The sequence below is a fragment of the Panthera onca genome, chromosome D3 (genome assembly GCF_046562875.1).
Source record: "Panthera onca isolate mPanOnc1 chromosome D3, mPanOnc1 haplotype 2, whole genome shotgun sequence".
Classification (NCBI taxonomy): Eukaryota; Metazoa; Chordata; class Mammalia; order Carnivora; family Felidae; genus Panthera; species Panthera onca.
Window position 1 is genome coordinate 16,146,076 of NC_138350.1, and position 20,168 is coordinate 16,166,243.

At 53.3% G+C, this 20,168-nt stretch overlaps 1 protein-coding gene across 5 annotated transcripts in view; it reads left to right on the forward strand.

Annotated features, from left to right (window-relative positions):
- Positions 1-20,168, forward strand: part of WSCD2 (WSC domain sialate O sulfotransferase 2) — a 115,386-nt gene that overhangs the window by 69,511 nt on the left and 25,707 nt on the right. For 4 of the 5 annotated variants that reach the window (XM_078435700.2, XM_078435701.2, XM_078435703.2 and 1 more), the window contains exons 3-4: positions 3,128-3,242; positions 7,447-7,631. The exons of the other annotated variant lie outside the window; for it this stretch is intronic. In XM_078435700.2, the coding sequence (XP_078291826.2) occupies positions 3,128-3,242; positions 7,447-7,631 (300 nt within the window). The remainder of the gene's footprint in view (positions 1-3,127; positions 3,243-7,446; positions 7,632-20,168) is intronic. 5 annotated transcript variants of the gene reach the window in all.

Genomic DNA, 20,168 nt, shown 5'->3' on the forward strand with positions numbered 1-20,168 from the left:
CCTTACAGGGTGTCAGCACCTGGGCAGATTCCATAGCTTCTAATTCTACTGAGCAAAGAGGAGGAACAGAAGTAAGGTCAATGGCGAGCAGTCAGAACATACCCCATGTGCCAAAACTCCAGACTCGCTTCTAAAGCAGGCAGGTGTGACGGTCATTGGAATTAGTTTCCTCATCTAGAAAATGAGTTCACAAGTGTGTGACAATATTAATTTTAAAAGATAGTGCTAAGCGAAGTAAGCTAGTCAGAGAAAGACACCATATGATTTCACTCATACGTGGCATTTGAGAAACGAAAGGTCAAAGGGAAAAAAAAGGAGAAGCAAACCAAGAAACCGACTCTTAACTACAGAGAATAAACGGATCGTACCAGAGGGGAGGTGGGTAGAGGGATGGGCGAAATAGGGGATTGGGGACCAAGAGGACACTTGTCACAATGAGCAGTGAGTAATGTACAGATTTGTTGAATCAGGGGCACCTGGGTGGCTCAGTCTGTTAAGCGTCCCAACTTCTAATCTCGGCTTAGGTCTTGATCTTAGGGTTGTGGGTTCAAGTCCTGTGTTGGGCTCCCCACTGGGCATAAAGCCTACTTTTAAAAAAGGAGGTGGGGAACGCCACCCGGGTGGCTCAGTTGGTTAAGTGTCTGACTTAATTTCCGCTCAGGTCATGCCCTCACGGTTCTTGAGGCCAAGCCCCATGTTGGGCTCTTTGCGGACAGCGCAGAGCCTGCTTGGGATTCTCACTCTCCCCCTCTCTCTGCTCCTCTCCACTCGCGTGCTCTCTCTCTCTCTCAAAACAAATAAGTAAACTTAAAAAAAATTCTTTAGGGGCGCCTGGGTGGCTCAGTTGGTTGAGCGTCCGACTTCGGCTCAGGTCACGATCTCGCGGTCTGTGAGTTCGAGCCCCACGTTGGGCTCTGGGCTGACGGCTCAGAGCCTGGAGCCTGTTTCGGATTCTGTGTCTCCCTCTCTCTCTCTGACCCTCCCCCGTTCATGCTCTGTCTCTCTCTGTCTCAAAAATAAATAAACGTTAAAAAAAAAATTAAAAAAAAATTCTTAAAAAAAAAATTGTTGAATCACTGTATTGTACACCCCAAACTCCTATAACACTGTAGGCTAACTGAACTGGAATTAAATTTTTAAAAACGTTTAAAAATTAAAAATGAGGAATGGCCCCTAGTAGAGAGAATATAGTAGGTGCTCAATACATGCTCCACCCACACACACACCATCTTTTGATCTGACAATAAAGACCTCATGCTCCCAAAAAACCTTTTTCCTCCTCCTCCTCTCCCTCCCTCGCCCTCCCTCTCTCCTGTCCCTTCCTCCTTCCTTCCCTCTTTTATCTTTTCTCTCCCTCCCCCAATCTCTTCCCTGGCCCACCCCTTCTACATACATGGGACACTCTGCCCTTTAGTGAATTATTGACCTAAAGTTAGTGTGACACGCTCACGAGAGGGGCTGCCTCCCAGCTCAGGTGTGAACAGCACCCACGCCCCAGTCCAGGGGCTGGGATTCCCATCTGTGACGGCAGGGACATACATTCTTGAACAAGCGCAGGGACAAGACGTGGGCTTCTCCAGAGCTGTCACCATCTGACGTCCCCGCTCCAGGGAGGCGAGCTTTCTCTTAAAGAGGGACTTTTCTTCAGTCAACCGTATCACCTGTCTTAGAGAAGAAATTCAGAGTGATCAGGACGAGGCCCATCTCCAGCGGGGCTGACAAATCTGCACTTAGCAGGGCCGCGCCGGGGGGCACGACTGCCCAGGAGCGAGCCCGCCCCCCCCAGACTTTTCTGGGCCTCTGTTCAGTTGTCCAAGAGCATGAACGTGGCAGTGCTCCCCACTGTTCATGTGAGTCCTCGGCAGGATCTTTGGATTTCAGAAGATGGGAGCAGTGGTTCAGAACATCGGTACTGCAGCCCGATCGCCCAGGTCCACCCTGGCTCCGCGTGGGCACCACCAGCTGTGCTTCCGTGGGCAAGTGACTTCACCTCCCTGGGCCTCAGTTTCCTCTTCTGTACAGAGTGGGAATAGCAGTACTTACCTTGGAGGAGGATCACTAAGTAGAAACCACTTAGCAAAGCACATGTCTAGGTCATAATAATTATAAGAACATTTGGGGACAGACTTGTATAAACTGTGAAGTGTGGTCTTCATGTGAGAGTTACTGTTTACCATGAAGTGCAGGAACCCAGTTACTACTTTAAGAAAACGTTGTGTATAGTTTCTATTTGTTTAAATTTTTTTTTTTAATGCTTATTCACTTTTGAGAGACAGAGAGCGAGCAGGGGAGGGGCGGAGAGAGAAGGAGACACAGAATCCAAAACAGGCTCCGGGCTCCGAGCTGTCAGCACAGAGCCCGATGCGGGGCTCAGACCCACGCATTGTGAGGCCATGACCTGAGCCGAAGTCGGACGCTTTACCGACCGAGCCGCCCAGGCGCCCCTGTTGTGTATGGTTTCTTACTGGTGGTTTTACATCATGTAAAGTCTTTCTTTGGATGAAAGCACTCACGTTGGCCCGCGTGTTGGCAAACTACGAAGCACGGCACGACACAGCGAATGGCCGGTTTCTTGTTCCACTCATCGTACCTTTGTGCCTCTCGTGTGTCAGACGCTGTGGTAGAAACATTTACGCAGATCCTTCCGTTTCGACCTTACTGGGTTAGTATTCTCTAACCCGGTGCCTTTGAGATATCCCAGTCCACGTGTCCAGGGAAAAACAGACATTTTAAGGCAGCTTGTAGAAATGACAACATGCTCTCAGCCATGTCAAGCTCTTCAGAGCTGTCTTACTATGGGTCTCATCTGCGTGGCGCTTAGGGAATGACCTTGGCTTGGCTTCCCGCCTGCTTTGTTGTCACCAGTAGAGCCCAGGGGCTTGGTCTTAACCCTGGCTACCCAGAAGAGTCCCTTCCTCCTCTGCTGGCCTGCGCTGCCCTTATGAATCAGGGTCAGCCAGCACACATGACTTTTAGTCTCTCGTTTCTGCTTTTCTGCTCAGAGGGAGCGGCTGGTACCAAAAGGTCAAGAAAGCCACATAACCGGAGGGACGCTGGTTGCCCCTGGTTTGCGAAACCCTTTCTGCTTTGTCCCCAGCCAGACCTGATTTTTCTCCTCTCCCCAAAGCCAAGTACATCGGCTGTTACCTGGATGACACCCAGAGCCGGGCCCTGCGAGGCGTGTCCTTTTTCGACTACAAAAAGATGACCATCTTCCGTTGCCAGGACAACTGTGCAGAACGGTAGGGCTCCGACGTCCCAAGCTCCATTCATTTCAGACCCCTTCCTTCCGTGGTGTTCTTTCCTTTCCCGTGGAAGGGCACAGTGGAGGATGAGCCCGTGGCCCCGTGGAAAGAGTGATACGAGGGTGTGTGTATGTGCACGTTCACGTGTGAGTGTATATGCGCATGCACACGTGCAGATGAGCAGGACTGTTCGGGAGGTGGTTTGTGGGAGTTTGTGATCGTGGAGCCGTGGGACGCTGTGGCCTGGGTGGGAGTTTGTATGTACAGCGTGCAGAGTCAGCGGGTCATGTTTGTAAGCTTAGTGCACACACGGAATGGTCTTTAAACACTAGCGGCTGTGTGTGCAGGAGACTTTGTGAATGTGTGTGCGAGGGTCCGGACTTGAGCCTGTGTGTGGGAAAAGCCCACAGGTGTGAATCTGAGTGGGCGGCTTGTAAGATGCCCACGGGAAGGGTGAGGTGGGAGCCTGGGGCTCAGGGGTGCGTAATCCCTTGTTCTTCCCCCAGGGAGAAACACAGTGTTTCCCAATTGAAGAAGAAAATGATGTTCTTGAGGAGAACACTCATTGGGGGAGGGAGCTGACTTTCCAAGGGTGGATGAGGCCCCAGAAGACTGGCAGGTGGCGATGGGACCCTCAGTCCAAGCCCGGGCCCCAGCATTGCCGCCTTGGACCTGGAATAGCTTTTTTTTTTTAAATTTTTTTTTTTAACATTTATTTATTTTTGAGACAGAGAGAGCATGAACAGGGGAGGGTCAGAGAGAGAGGGAGACACAGAATCCGAAGCAGGCTCCAGGCTCTGAGCTGTCAGCACAGAGCCCGATGCAGGGCTTGAACCCACGGACCGCGAGATCATGACCTGAGCTGAAGTCGGACGCTTAACCGACTGAGCCACCCAGGCGCCCCGGACCTGGAATAGCTTTGAAGAGGCTGCTGCCATGCTCACTTTCAGACTCTAGCCGGCTGGCCCTGAGGTCACCAACTCTGGAGGACCTCAGCTACATGGCTGTCGTGGAAATGAGCAAGTGGGTGGCCGAGGGACTCCTCCCTGTGTCCTTCATGAGGAAACACTATCCCCTTTATAATCATCTGCCTGAGCCCAGGGCTGTCTCCAGCTTGGGAAGGTCTCTGAGCCCTTGATGGTATCGATTCATTAATTTATTTGTCAGACCGTGGGGAGACCCAGGTGAATTCCACAGCATCCATGGCCCCATGGAGTCACAGCCTTGATGGGGAGACAGACATGTGAACAGAGAAGGGCAGTAGGGCGGGGTGAGGGTTCAGATGGAATGAATCGCAGACGAGAAATGCAGAAGAGGGCCCCCAGCCCGCCTGGGGTGTCAGGAAGGAGTCCCAGGAGGTGACAGCCAAGCATCAAAGGACGAGTCAGATGAACTCATTTAATCCCCTTCAGTTCAGCAAATGTTTATCGCTGCCCACGTGTGTGTGAGGTGCTGGAGGTGCAGAGATGAGTCCGCCATAGCCCTGCCCTCGGGGGTGGGGGGGCTCCCCAGCTAGTTGGGAAGACAGAGGCATGAGCAGGCTTGGGCAGTAGAAAACCAACAGCTTACACGTGGTGGGCATTTCCCTGTGCCAGGCACTGTTCTCGGCACTTTGCAGATATTATCAACTCTCATCCACCACGAGACCCCAAGAGGCAGGAATGTTGTGATCCACATTGCACGGATCGAGGAAACCAGGGTATGGAGACCTCAAGCGTGATGGGTGCTGGGCTGAGGGTGCCGTTTAAAGTACAGGGGGCCCGTGAAGGTTGAGGGAATGGAGGGCTCAGGAAGAGTTACAGAGGTGAGATCTTAAGCCAGGTTTTGAAGGATGAACAGGAGTTTTCTAGGTAGTCCTAGGAGGACAGAAATCACAGCACACTCAAAGATCAGAACTCCTGAAACATCCTAAATAGCCAGCATCCTTGCACAGGCAGTGGGGAGGGGGTGCACAGAAGGTCCAAGGGGAGTTGTCTAGAGGGGAAGCGGCAAGGCTGGCTGAAGCCTGCTGACACGGAGCCTTGAATGCCACCCGAAGCATCTGGCTTGGCCACAGGCAAGGGGGGAACCGCTGGGAGGCGTTCATCAGGAGAGTGGTGTCCATTCATTCGGCAAATACTTATTTAACATTTACCCGATGCCAGGCATTGAGAATGAGGCAGTAGGTAGCAGGGCGGGGGAGGGGAGGGGCAGGGAGGGTGGATCTAGGGCAGGGTCCTCAGCCCGGAGTGAACACGAACATCACCCAGAGTCTTGCAAAAACAGATTGCTGGGCCCCGTTCTCACTTTCTGATTCAGCGGGCTTGGGGTACAGCCCAAGAATTTGCATTTTTCATGAGTTCCAAGACTGTCCAGGCTCTGCGGGTCCTGGGACCATGGTTAGAGCATCGCTGCGCCGATTTTCACACTCAGCTGCACGTTAGGGTCACAGTGCCAATTAAATTAGACTGTCTCGAAATGGGAGCCAGGTGTGGCATTTAAAAAATGCTCCCTGGGTGATCCTAATGGCCGTCCATGTTAAAGAACCCCAGATAGGAGGGTCGGTAGGCTGAGCCAAGCCATCTGGAAGCTTATTTGCCTGCGGTGGAGGCCCCGGGGGGCGGGAGCTGGTTTAGAGAGTGGAGAGGTATGATCTGTTTTAATTCTGGAAAGATCCTCCCGGCAAGGGCAACAGGAGGTTTATCGGGATCAGTAGTCTGGGGCGCTCCCAGGGACACCCCAGTGGCCTGAAGGATGGCAAGGCTCACTCCGTTTCCCTTCCCAAATTAGTTATCTGTTGCTGGGCAACCAATGATCCCCAAATGTAGTGTCTTAAACCAACAAACGTTTATCATCTCACACCATTTTTGGGTGTCAGGAAATAATGGCCCGGGAGTGGGATTAGCCAGATGATTCTGCCTCAGTGTCCCCATGGGCTTGCTCTCAAGGGACTGCGGAGACCTGCGGCCTCTGAGGGCTTGGACAGGGCTGGAGAATCCCTTCCGGAGACAGGCACACACCTGGCTGGTGGCCTGAGGCCTCAGGTCCTCACCACACGGACGTGTCCTTGGGGCCCGCTTGTGCGTCCTGACGTGGCAGGTGTCTCCTGTCCAAGGGAGGGGCGAGGAGGAAGCTCCCACCGGCTCTGGAGTTATAACACCCACTGGAAGTGGTTTTTTTTTCTTTTCCCTTGGAAATTGTTCCTTCTGTTAGTGGGTCCAGTTACATGAGAGGGGTCCGGGGTACCCCAGAGCAAAGGCTTCAGAGAGATGGGAAGACTAAGACGGGTGGAAGCAGGCTGGCCGAGCCCCAGGATTTCGGTGGGGTTCAGGCACCGAGACACCCGTTTGGTTTAAGCTGCTCTCCCTGCACCCGGCCAGGCGGGTGTGTGGAGCAGGCAAGGGCAGGTGCCACCCGGAGTCGCTGAGGCGTGTGGGGGCACGAGTCCAGGCGGGTCTGTCTCTCCAGCTGCCCGAGGGTGTCCAGAGTCACGACCTGAGCTGACCATTCCCCTCCGGCCAGCCTTATGTGGCCAGCATTCTGCGGGCTGCTGCCGGAGGAGCCTTCCTGGTTCCGCCTCCGAGGCGAGAGGGGCTGATGAGGGCTTGTCCTAATCCTCTCCCTTCGCCCCTACCCGCTACAGCCAAGACAGGCCGTGGCGTCTCATCTGTTTACAGAATGAATGTCCAGAGAGTCCTTTTTAGGAAGCGATCCCAAGGCCAAGGGGAAAATGAGTCAAAAATCTTGCAGTGCCTGGAGTTTTGTTTAGTTTTAGGAAAAGGAATGTTTTTCCTTGGCTGGATATGTGACCTTGGTTTTGCCATCTTCCAAGGGGATACGAGAGCCCCTGCCTCCTCCCTTCCTTCCAGCTTTTCTCAAGGGACATGGAGGCATCATTTTGGGGGATGTTTCCTGCAATAAAGGGGCTGGACTCTGGAGCACGGCTCTAGGCAGGGAGGAGCAAGGGAGTGGGTTGGGACAGGAGGACCCTGGGCTTGGAGGGGGTGTGTGTGTATGCGCGTGTGTGTGAAGTGTGCCACGTGTGGAAGTGTATAAGGTGGGTGTCAGTAGGACACGGTGTGGCTATGGGGGGGCGGTCCCTGGGGGTCCTTGTCCCCAGAGCCCTCCAGTTGCCCCAGGTCTCCACTTTGCTGGGTGAGCCTCCGTGTCCCCGGGGTCTGCATGGTGGTAGCTGCCCTGGACTGACAGCAGCCTTCCCCAGGGGTTACCTGTATGCCGGGCTGGAGTTCGGCGCGGAGTGCTACTGCGGCCACAAGATCCAGGCGACAAACGTGAGCGAGGCCGAGTGCGACATGGAGTGCAAGGGCGAGCGCGGCAGCGTGTGCGGCGGCGCCAACCGCCTGTCCGTCTTCCGGCTGCAGCTGGCCCAGGAGTCTGCGCGCAGGTGTACGTGAGTTGGCCCCGCCCCTCTCCGCAAGGCCGCCTGCTCCCTGCCCTGCGCCTGCTGGGGCTCCCCAGCACTCCCCGCAGCCCTGCGCCCGCCCCACCTTCCACCACGGCCCTTGCCGAACGCTTTGATCCGTGGAATTCGGATGTTTCCGTGAGCTGTGTCCCCTCCCTCCCACCCAGAGCGGCCTCCTGTCTTCCCGCCTCCTCCCCTGTCTTCCTCCTTGACAGAGTGAGCTGGAGCCTGAGCTCGGCCTGCCTTCCTGGTTTTCTGAAAGCGTATTGTCTCTAATGATGCAGACAGAGATAATGACAAAAGCAGACACTTGGTCCTTTTCTCAGTGCCTTATGTGGAGTAGCACATCCTCACGGTGACCCTGGAAACGGGCTCTATTATTCTCTAACTCCCAGTTTACAGTAAAGGAAACTGAGGGTCAGTGTCACATAAGCAGCAGAGGACTTAAACCAGTTACAGGGCTCACGTCTTTCATGCTCTGCTTCGGTCTTATTGGACGTGCTCTCCAGTTTCCACACGGAGGGAGGGAGGGGAGTGAGCATGGACCCTCTTCCGCAGACATTGTCCTGCGGTCCCCCTTCTGGAACAGGTAATGTCTGTCTAGCAGGAATCTGCTCTGTGCCAGGCACTGTCCCAAGCCCACGACAGGCCCAATTTCATCTCTCTTCCTTACAGCCTCCGTAAGTGGTTACCAGTGTTAATCATTCCCATTTTGCACTGAGGAAACTGAGGCTTATCGAGTTTAAGTAAACCTGCCCAAGGCCACACAGTCTATTTAAAGGTGATCCGCAAACCTATGAAGATTGCTGATGACCTTGACAGGAGATGGAGGGCTGGGTTTCTCCCGATTACCCTTCTGATGCAGTCCCTGAGGCAGGGACAGGAACCCGCAGCCACACCTCTGACCCCTGGGCCAGCGTTTCACATTTGAATGTGCCCGTGAACCCTATGGAGATGTTGTTACGGAGCACGTTCGGGTTCGGCCGGTCAGGGTGAGAGTTTGCATTTCTGAGGAGCTCCCAGGTGATGCTAGGCTGCTGGGCTAGGGGCCACACTTTGAATAATAAGGCCTCAGACCTCAGCAGAGGTGACGCTGCCTGCCCAGGACACAGGTGGGTTTGGCGGAACGTAGAGACAGGCTTTTCCCATGGGAATGCCATTGTTGATAAAAATTCGTGGCGGGTCTGCTTGGCCATGTGTTCCGTTTCCCAAATCCTGTGTGTTCAAAGCCCCACTCGGGCTTTTGCCGCGCAGTAGGGTGGCGCGTGTTTCCAGTTTGCAGAGGTGCGGGTTGCTGCCGGCGGAAGCACCATCTGCCTCCCCATGGGGGCCTCAGTTCACCCCCGGGGCTGGAGTCCTGGCTGGCCGAGGTGGCGTGTGAAACCCAGGCGGGAGAATGGCCACACAGCGAGTCCCTCGTTTGGCCGCTAGCGTGACAAGGTTTTTTTTTTTTTTTTTTTTTTAACTTTTTGTATTTATTTTTGAGACAGAGAGAGACAGAGCATGAACAGGGGAGGGGCAGAGAGAGAGGGAGACACAGAATCTGAAACAGGCTCCAGGCTCTGAGCTGTCAGCACAGAGCCCAACGTGGGGCTCGAACTCACGGACCGTGAGATCATGACCTGAGCTGAAGTCGGACGCTTAACCGCACACTGTCACAGGCCATCGAAGATGTTCAGTCCGTTGAAATATACAAGCCTCGGCACACAAAGACAGTAGATTCTGTACAAGGGGGTATGTTTTGCCCTTGTAGCAGTGGGGGGCCTGTGTGGGTGCTGCAGAGTAGCCCCTGAGGCTGGCGGGGATGTTCCTGCACCCCTCCGCTTGCCCACCTCGGCAGCAGAAAAGTTAGCCAGGATGGTGTTTTGTTTCCTCTGAGAAAGGAGTCTTTTATATTTATGTCCAAGAGGGGAACGTAGTCATGTCTGCTGAGGGTGGAGTCTAGGCTTCTCCAAGTCCACCACAGTTGTCCCGAATCATCACTGTACAAGATTTGAAGCTTGGGCACCTTCAGCTGGAGATTCCAGAAGAAAATTGAAGCCTTATTAACCTCAAGGCTGCTATGGCTGAGATAAGAACAGAAGTGGCTTGGATAAGGAGATGGATGGTTGACGATGTGCCAAATTGAGACTCTTGGTGGGCGCCCAGTTGATACCATGGTGTCTGGAGAGAACATGGAGACCATTCATTGAACCAAAACACTTGATGAGCATCCACGGGGATTAGGCATGGAGAGGATGAGTGGAGAATAAAGCACAGTCTCCACGGTTGGGGAGCTCATGGTCTAGTGGAGAAACAGATCTGGCACCAATGGGGTCTGTTCAAGCATGGGGGTGTATATATGGGGGAATGGCAGGGGCTCTGTCTTCAGGAGCCGAGGGAGCGACATTTGGGTAGGATCCCATTTTAAGGAGACTTCTGGATGAGAGGGAGAGCCATATATTCCAGCCATGAACAAAAAGTCCAGGGTCAGCAAAGGTCATGTGTTGAGTGCCCTATTGGAAGCACCTTCCTATATGCTGATGTCCCGTTTTACAGCTTTAGAAACTGAAACTCTGCACAGAAGAAGGCTGTTTGATTAGGGCCTTGAAAGATGCATGGGATTTTTTCCTGGTGTGGAAGAGGAGGATATCCAGACTGAAGTTGCCAAGGGGTGGGAGGGAAGTCTAGGCAAAGGGAATGGGGTGTGCAAAAGCCTAAAGGTAGCTTTAGGAAATGATGGGAAGGCACGATTTTTCCAAGGCCGCAGTGCTTCTTAGGGACTGAGCTTGGGCTGGAACCCAGCTCCCTGACTGCTAGTTTGGGTGCTCACTCCCTACAGTGCTGTAGACACCTTGACCTCTTGTAAGGGATTCTGGACCTCATATCCTCTCTTTTGGGAGAACTCCTTGGATCTAGCTTACCTCCTTCTTTCCCTGACCTCTGATCTCTCCTTCTGCCCCATTTGCGGACTCGAAGCAAAACAGAATTGCCAGTGTCCTTGTGACTGGGTCAGAACCCAGTGGCACCTTTGGTTTCCCATTCCTGGGCACGATTTATACACAAGTAAATCAGAAAGGGAGGCCTTCCGAGGTACTGGCACACGATAGTAGCGAGTATTATACCAGGCAGGGAAATGAGTAAACACACCAGGAAACAGGTATGGTGGAAACCGGATTCCCTTTGTAGAGTCATTAGTTGATACCAGCAATGTATCTTAACTGCGTTTCCCTGAGCAGTGGCACAGAATTCTTAATGATTAGAAAGATCCAAAGGAGGCTTCTTGTCTCCCAAGCACCACTGGTGGGGCATACACCTTGCATAGGGAGGCAGCCTACTTGTTTCCGAGGTGATGGAATGCTCTTACAGTAAGTAGTGAGAGCATTAAAAGGTTAGCAGAGCAAATGTCTGCAGGCACCCTGCTATTCTTCCTTGACACAGACTCTCAGGCACGTGGACTCTTTGCCCTTGTTACAAAAGAACCGAGAAATGGACTTCCTTCTTGGTTGGATTACATTTTTCACAGCAGTTTGCTAAATGCGTCAGCAAGTGTAGCTCTCCTCCCAGGGGCAGAGACCTGCCAGCGATTTGAGAACGTTACGGCTTTACAGGATGTTGCAAGAAATTTCATTTGCTTGAAAGATTCTTGCAAGATCTGTGTTAGAAGATTCCTTAGAACTACATTGAATGTGTTAGATACACGTTGGGCCCATTGGGTGGCTGTCCATGGTGCTGACCATCCTTTTGTGCAGCCTAAAGCCCCCAAAACTGCAGGCAGGCCAGATTCTCCCAGGATTCAGCACCTTTTCGTCTTGCTTGCTTGCTTGTTTGTTTGTTTTCTGTCTTGGTGGAAGTATTATGAAGCTTACAGTACCATGGAAAAATAGATCCTTGACTTATGGCTCACACTTTACACAGTGTATTTTGTATACTGTTAGTCTTGGCAGTTTTTTGTCTTTGAAAGTTAGAAGGGGAATTTCATGCAGTACTCGTGTTGTGCTCACTGATCCTCCATTCTGGTGGCTTCTGCCAAGGGGAGCCTCAGATGTTCGTGGAAAGTCATACTGGATGGATGGACCATGCCTAGCTCCTCTTTGCCAGTTCTGGGGGTCTCTCCTTCACTTTAATAGGTGCCCGGGACCCCTGAATTTTATAATTCATATGAATCTTCATGAGTTCTGCTGTGTAGGGTTGAGGAGATGACAGCTAGAAAAATTTCCTCCTTCTGCATCCTGAGGGGGGAGAATTGGTTTGCTCTTTGCCCCTAAGCAGAGTCCACAAAGGCTAGGGGGGCAGCGTAGGTTTTGAAATCAGGAAGACATCGCTTCTATCCCAGCTTTCTCACTTACTTGCTGTGTTGACTCTGGCCACGTTGTTTCCTCTCTGAGCCTCAAGTGCCTCATCTGTAAAATGGGGACAGTTCCAACCTTTAAAGATTGCTGTGACCACCAAGTGAGATGAAATCGAGAGAGCACATAGCCGTTGTGATGCCCCTTTCTTCCTAGAATGAAAACTCCTTAGTGTGCTTCACGTAGCACCCAATTCAAGCCATTTGAATTTGCAACAGCCCTCAGGAGCCTTTGGTGCTGCCTAAAAATAGCTGGTTTGAATTCTTCTCGGACAGTTAGGCTCTTTGTGTAATTCAATCTCTCTCTGATTATAGGTGGCCGTTTGCAGCTCCCAGCTCACTGCCTTTCCTCCTCGCTGGCATCTTTAATGCAGTAGAGCCTGGCCTAATTACCCAGGGGGTGGTGGCCTCTTTCAAACCAAGGGGAACTCTTCCACGCCTGCCTTTAAGCTGATGCCTGGTGACATTTACCTCATTTTTGTGAAGCCCCGGAACAAAGAGATGATAGGACTTCAGAGATACTTGCAGCTGGTTCCAGGCTGTTCTTCATCTGCCCCCAGCAAAGAGAGTTGATGAACAGTTGCTCTGTTCACCTCTTGCTAGTAAAAGCCTCAAGCTGCCGAGGTCATGCACCATCCCAGCTGGCCTGGCAATGAAGAGCTGACATTACCAGAATGTGGGGCATGGGCTTTTGTGACGCTGGGGCCCCTGCTGCGGGGCCAGAGAGGGTTTCTGGGAAATTCAGGTGGCTGGTATGGGGTCTCTGGAAACCCCGACCGTGTTAGGATTGGGCAGGCTTCCCACAGAACGGCAGAGGGGTGGGAAACCAAAATGGGGTGTCGGATAGGATTGGGGTCACATCCCAACTCTGCTCCCCGCTGGCTGTGTGACCTGGAAAAAGCAGTTGAATCTCGTTACATCTCCGAGGCCTCTACCTGCAAAACAGGATAATAGTATGGTCCACCTCACAGGCTGCTGCAAGGATTAATTGAGATACAGTGTGTACAAGATGTAGCACAGCTGATGTGATTACCATCGTGAGTGTGTAGTAACATTGGCCACGAGGAAGACATGACCCAGGGCTGCTGCTGTTGTCCAGGGGGACCATTCTCACAGAGTCTGGGCTGTGAAGAGCAGTGGCCCTGAACTCCACGTGGGGTTTCCCTGGGGGATTACTAGTGCTCCGAGATCCAAAGATATTTTAAGTTGGGTTCCCCCAGAGGCAAGGATGGGAACCTTGGTTTGCTTGGGAAGTGACCCCAGGATGCATCTCTGGGAGGGATGGAGAAGTGAGACAAGGAAGGGAAAGAGCCGAAACAAGGTCCGCTACAGGGCAGGGCACGCTGAGGACAGCCGAAGTTAATCCCACTGGGGAGCTCGGGGAGACGGCGGTGAACGTGCTTCAGAGGTGTCCCCCTGGAGGGGCAGGAAGCTGCAGCGTTTACCCTCCCGCACACCCCCATCACTGGCTGAGGGTGGCCCCCGGGGACATGGCCCAGCCTGTTTTCACCAGCCCTAAGGCAGAGTCCTGGGTATATATTGTGGGTCGCTGTCCATCTGTATCGGGACAGGGAACGCCAGGGGCCCTGACACCAGGACATTGAGAGCGTCTGCTCTGTAAAGTCTAGCCACCCTTCACACATCATGGACAAGCGGAGGAGAAAGGAGCAGGGAGGGCTACTGAGTCCTGGTTAGGTCTTAGGCACGTTAAATGCCATCACATGGGACCTCCACTCTCACCGTGCAGCGCAGATGTGATCCCTATTTACAGATGAGGAAACCGAGGCTTAGAAGGTGAAGACACCTGCCCAAAAGGACACTCAGCTTAGTAAGTACCTGACCCAGGTCTGTCTGAATTTATTTATGTAGTTAGTTATTTATTTAGTTAGTTTTGAGAGAGAGAGAGAGTGCATGCGATTGGGGGAGGGGTGGGGAGAGAGGGAGAAAGAGAGAATCCCAAGTGGGCTCCTCTGCCTGGAGCCCCGATGGCAGGGCTCAGACTTCCGAACCACGAGATCATGACCTGAGCCAAAATCGAGAGTCGGACGCTTAACTGACGGAGCCACCCAGGTGCCCCCGTTTGAATTTAAAACCAGTTCTCTTTCTGCTGGGCACCAGAGCTTTCTGCAAACGGGAAGGCATCTGTTCATGCTGTGGGAGTGCAAAATTCTATCACAGAAGAGTGTTAGGAAGGTCAAGGGATCCTGACTGGCCACCTCTCCTTCCTTTGCAGACCCAAGTAATGAGAAGGCCTCACCGCTGATGGGGAGGACCACTTGTCCATTTTACAGATGGAGGAAAGGAGGGGCGTGGGAGAATTAAATGTCTTCTCCATGTTCTGACCACCAAGCCATAATAGCAACCTGCAGAGAGAAATGGACTGCAGAGTGCTCCCCCGATCCCTGAGAACCCCACCTTCCTGCCGGACATCAGGAAGCCCTCTGCGACCCTGCGGTCCCCCCCCCCCCAAAAGCGGAATGGGCAGGACTGTAGGAAAACCCCACATCCAACAGGCCAACTGCTCCTGGAACCACCTTCCTGCACCTGGTCCCCTCCTTACCACACCCTTGGACACACATGGCCCAAAGAGAGACTCGAAGCAATGCCTCCTGATCCCACTCTGGCTCCTTGAAACCTCACCTTATTTGGTATTCAGGGCATTCAACTCAGCCCTCTTCTCTAAGCTGGTAGGGTCAGGGACTCATTAGCAGATGCTTAAATGTCAAAGGGAGACAACCTCCGTGGAACTGGGCTTACGGTCTTCCTTCCGCCTTCCCACTCTCTCAGTCTGGCGGCCTGCAGATGGCCTTCGTCCAGGCGTCCAGGCCAAAAGGAGGCAATCACCTGGAGAGATGGCAGGGAAGAGGTTCCTGCCCCCTTCCCACTGCTTTTCGGGTTAAGTCTTAGGGCAGGAGGCAAGGAGACCGGTCCACCGACCTTCACCTGCCCCTTCCACTCTACTTCCGGCTCGCCAGACTCAGGCGTATCCGTCTCAGAGTGAACCACCCAGTATTCGCATCTCCATTTTAAAGATGAGAACATCGAGGCTCCAAAAGGAGAGGAAACTTGCCCAAGGGCGAACACCGAGGAAGGGGGTAGCCGCCAACGGGCACTATGGGAAGAGCTGTCTGCGTGACAGGCACAGACTCCGAGGTCCAGGGAAGAGAAGTAGAGGTGGCACCAGAGCTCGTGTCTCCTGGCCGCTAGGCTTCCGCTCCTTAGCTAGGCGGCTCGTCCCGAGCCTGTCAGTTCCAGGAAAGTGCTATGGCCTTTTGGTGTGGTGCCAGACTGGTGCCTCTTCTGGAGCCCCTGGGTCAGGGCCGACCCCCTCAAGGCCACCTGCAGACGCATGCTGATGTAGCCCCATCAGCCAGAGCCCAAGAGCCAGGCCCCCCCAGCTGGGGGTGTTGAAGGCAGGGTGTTTGGCCGGGGGGGGGGGGGTCCAGATGCACGCGTGTGGGCTCACGGGACCTTGAGTGATGCCCCGGTGACCTCAGCTACGCAAGGTCATATCTGCAAGAGGATGTAGGGGTGACTCCTAGCAGTGGTGACCCAAAGACCACCTTGGGCGGGGCGCCAGCTGTCACGTGCCCACGGGCAGACACACTCCTATGCAGAGACTCACGTCAGGTTCAGGGTTACACAGGACCGAAACAGATCCCAGCAGTGCCCCGGCTGCGCGCTCCAGGCGTGGGGGTCCCCGTGCTCTCAGCATCCCGGGGAGAGCCTTGTGATCTTGTCTCTTGTATGGTATAAGCATGAAGTAGCCTCGCACTGGGGAAACAGACATGCTTGCAGGATCTGAGGTCCTGGCTGTTCAGGGAATTTTTGAGAAATGCCCAACCCCTGGTGGCATCGAGCCTGTCTGGGGGGGAAGTTGGCTGCGGCTTAGCCCGGCCCTCCGCTAGGAGAGAGAGAGAGAGAGAGCCCTTCTCCACCCAAGCTACATGGTTGCCAGGCAACCCAGAGAGATCACCGAGGATTGCATCTCTGCCCCGTGGTAGAGGTCCCACGCACAACCACACGGTCACGTACAGATGCCCACCATCAGGAGACAGCCTACACCCTCAGGGTCCTACATTCCCACCGAGACAGAGCCACGTGGCCGCATTGGTGGGCTCGGTGCTCAGCATTCACATGCCCAAACAGATCGGTTCTCACGTTACCGCACGTGTCCACAAGATGCACACACTGCCTCCTTGTCACACGCATTATGCACACACGTCCCACCTCCCAGACACACCCTCACTACAACCAGGCCCACGGCTAATCTCACGGTCAGCCCCTCCCGCCCCGCTGATGGGCAGACGGATGCACTCACCCCACGGGTGTCCATACACCGCCCCCCCACCCCCTGCTTCTGACACAACTCTTTTCCCCAGCACAGTCTCAGAAGGGTGGGGGTGGGGATCCATGAAGGAAGCACCCTAGAGGGCAAGAGATCGTGGGCTTCGGATCCCTACAGTGTACCCAGGACTGCCCCAGTCCCAAAGGGGCCACTCTTAGCCTCCACCCCAAAACTGATTCCCGTAGCAACCTTCACGGCCTCAGCCATGACCCGGGGGAGATGGTCTCTTGATTCGCGTCCTGGTGGGAAAGAGGAAGGTTAATTTGAATATGGGTTTAGAGACTCAGAGTCAAGACCTGGGCATTTTTTGGCGCTCCAAGAAATCCGATTCCAGTGTCCAGATGTCCCAGGGCGACAGCTTTGACTTTGTGAATGATTAAGTGGAGCGAGCGTGAAGGGCAGGATCCTGGGACAAAATAAATGGCCCAGTGTTTTGAAAATGCCGATTCAAGGCCCGGGGGTGGCTTCTTAAAGAGAGACAGCCCAGAGAGTGTGAGAACTCTGAGCTCAGACATTCCTGGGTTGGAATCCAGAAGCTGCTACTTGTCACCTGTGTGGCCTTGGGCAAGTCACTGTCCCCCTCTGAGCCTCACTTTCCCCTTCTGTATAATGGGGAGAAAGAGACCTTCCTTGTAGGGAATAGGGGACCAAGTATATCAAGTGTTAGGGTGTGTGGGGTAAGAGCCCAACTCTTAATATCAGCTCAGGCCATGACCTCCCAGTTTGTGAGATCGAGCCCCACGTTGGGTTCTGTACTGACAGCATGGAGCCTGCTTGGGATTCTCTCTCTCCCCCTCTCTCTGCTCCTCCCCTGCTTGCGTGCACACGCTCTCCCTCTCTCTCAAAATAAGTAAACACTAAAACTTCTTTTAAGTATATCAAGTGTTTAGACATTGCCTGGCGCACAGCCTCCGATAATACCCTCCAGAGTGGAGGAGACGTGTCACTTAGATTCCAGTATCCCCTCTGCCTCTTCGAGTGGCACAGCTGACTTGGGTCGAGTGGTTTCAGCCCTCTGAGCCTCGTTTCTTCATCTGTCAAAATGGGGATCCTGAGATCACAGGCCGATGTGCGTGTTCAACAAGGCCACGCCTGGGAGCGCTCAGCCTGGTTCCCGGAGGATAGCACGCGACTGATAATTCAGGAGCCACAATCGTAACGGGGATACTCTGATATTACTATAAGCGTCTCATTATCATAACAGCATCGTTATTATTGGAATGAGCATGGACTTGGGAGACAGAGAAACCTGGCTTCCATTTCACTCCGTCATTTGATCGCTCTGTGCCACGGGAAGGCAGCTTCCTTGAGCCTCAGGCGCCTCGTCTGTGAAACGGGAGAGGCCCCAGCATCTACCCCATCTGGGTGCTGTGAGGGTTAAGTGGATCCCAGGCACCCAGCAGGGAGCCTGGCATCAGTGGAGACTCAGTGAATGGTAGCAGAGTTGAAGAGAGAAGGCGAACTCCCTTGTTTCTAAAAGCAAGGCGGGGTGTCTCTGCCCTGTGACCCGAGTGGGCTGACAGCTAACTGAGTTTTCTGGGTAAGCGAGGGTCCGTGCACCTGCTTTGGGCTTCCCACCTCACTGCTGCGAGTCTTCAGCTCAAATGCCTGGCTCCCCTCCCTGACCTCCCCTTGGGTAGCACATTTCTCTGAGCATGATCAAATCTTCCTCGGGATGACTCATGAGTTTATGGGGCTTCCCTCTGAGCATCCTGGGCCACGGGATGGGAGACTGTCGCGTGTTCCCCACACAGGACACTGGTGGCCTTTGGGGGGTAGCAGTTCCTCATTTGGGGGCTGGAGGGCTGTCCTGTCCAGAAGAGCAATCTGCATAGTCTGTCCCCCACCCTGCCATGCATAAGGGGGGAAACCGAGGCCTGGAGGACCACAGGGCGAGTCAGCAGCATCCTGGCCACCCCCAGCCTCCACAGCCCCCGCCACCTCCCTCCCCAGCCTGGAGCAGGAGCGAGAGCTCCAGGAAAGCAGGGAAGAGAGAACTGGATGGTGCGAGCCTGCGGCGCGCTCTGGAAATTAGCCATTTAACCAAATTCCAGATGTCTTCTCCGTTTGCTAGATTTGCCTCCGCGAGGAATGACTTCGGGCTACTGGGTGCCAGGTGGTAGAAGGAATCACTAGGGTGACAGCTGACATTTAAGCCGATCATTCCTGAACTCCCTCCCTCCCCCTCCTCCACCGTCTTTCTGCCTGGGGAGCGATTCCGTAGCCCTTTCCCTGCACGTGAACGTGAATAGATGTGTATATGCCAACGGGGTGGGCTGACACCCCGGAGAGACCCAGAGACAGACTATAGAGTGGGGGCATATACATGTTTGCAACTTTAACTTGCTTCCCTTTTTCCGAAGGGCTGACATTTTGTTGCTGACGGCGATCCATAGTAAGTTTTTGCCAACGGTGGGGGCCTTAAGTTGGTCCCATGACCTCCTGGTCTAAGTCCTGCCACTGTCGGCTGCAAAATGAGAGTTTGCTCCCCGCCTTCCAGAGTTTTCCCCAAGGTGCAGTGAGGTGATGTTTGTGAAGTTCCCAGCACAGCAGCTCACACGTGGTAGGCACACTGTGGGAACGGTGTCCTTGGTTTTACGTGAAAGCCGTGTTCTGGAAAGGTTCACATAACTCAAACATGAGCACGGCTGACCTCAATTTTAAATGGGCATCATGGGGGGCGCCCGGGTGGCTCAGTCGGTTAAGCGTCCGACTTCGGCCCAGGTCATGATCTCATGGTCCGTGGGTTTGAGCCCCGGGTCGGGCTGTGTGCTGACAGCTCAGAGCCCGGAGCCTGCTTCGGATTCTGTGTCTCCCTCTCTCTCTTCCCCTCCTCAACTCATGCTCGCTCTCTCTCGCTCTCAAAAATAAACAAACAACAGCAGAAAATTAAATGGACATCACGAACCTTTTGGGAAATTTGACAGGGGCATTTAAAAACTTTTAGATTTGTCTTAATGACATTGAAAAAATACATATTCACTGTAGAAAAAGAAAAGGGTTTTAAAAAGATGGAAATAAAAATTGCCTATGCTGCTACTCCATTCGTCAGCGTTCTCCAGGGAAACAGAACCTGTAGGAGTTTTATTTATATATACGTTAGGAGGCTTATTTAAGGCATTGGCTCATGCAGTTGTGGAAGCTGGCAAGCCCGACATTTTTAGGGCAGACCAGCAGGCTGGAAACTCAGAAGTTAATGCCACAGCCTTGAGGCAGAATTCCTTCTCTGGGAAACCTCAGGTTTTGCTTTTAAGGCCTTCAACTGATTGGGTGAGGCCCACCCTTGTGCTCAAGGAAACTCTCCTGTAAGTCTTCCCAAAGTGAACTCATTATAAATGTTAGCCACATCTACAAAGGACCTTCCCAGCAGCACCTGGACGTATGTTTGATCAAACACTGGGGCGTCATAGCCTCGCCAAGTTGACATAAAACGACCATCATGCTTGCTGTTCAGAGATGACTGTGGCTGTCAACATGTTTGCGTAGGTCCCTCTAGAGATTAATGTTGAGGGTTCATTTTTTTATTAAAAAAAAAGCACCTTTTTTTATGGGGGCGCCTGGGTGGCTCAGTTGGTTAGGCATCTGACTTTGGCTCGGGTCATGATCTCACAGTTCGTGGGTTCGAGCCCCGCGTCGGGCTCTGTGCTGACAGCTCGGAGCCTGGAGCCTGCTTCGGACTCTGTGTCTCCCTCCCTGTCTCTTTCCCCCTCCTGCACTGTCTCTCTCTCTCTCTCAAACATAAATAAACGTTAAAAATAAATAAATAAATGAGCCTTTTTTAAATGTTTGTTTATTTTGAGAGAGCGAGAGAATCCCAAGCAGGCTCTGTGCTGTCAGGGTAGAGCC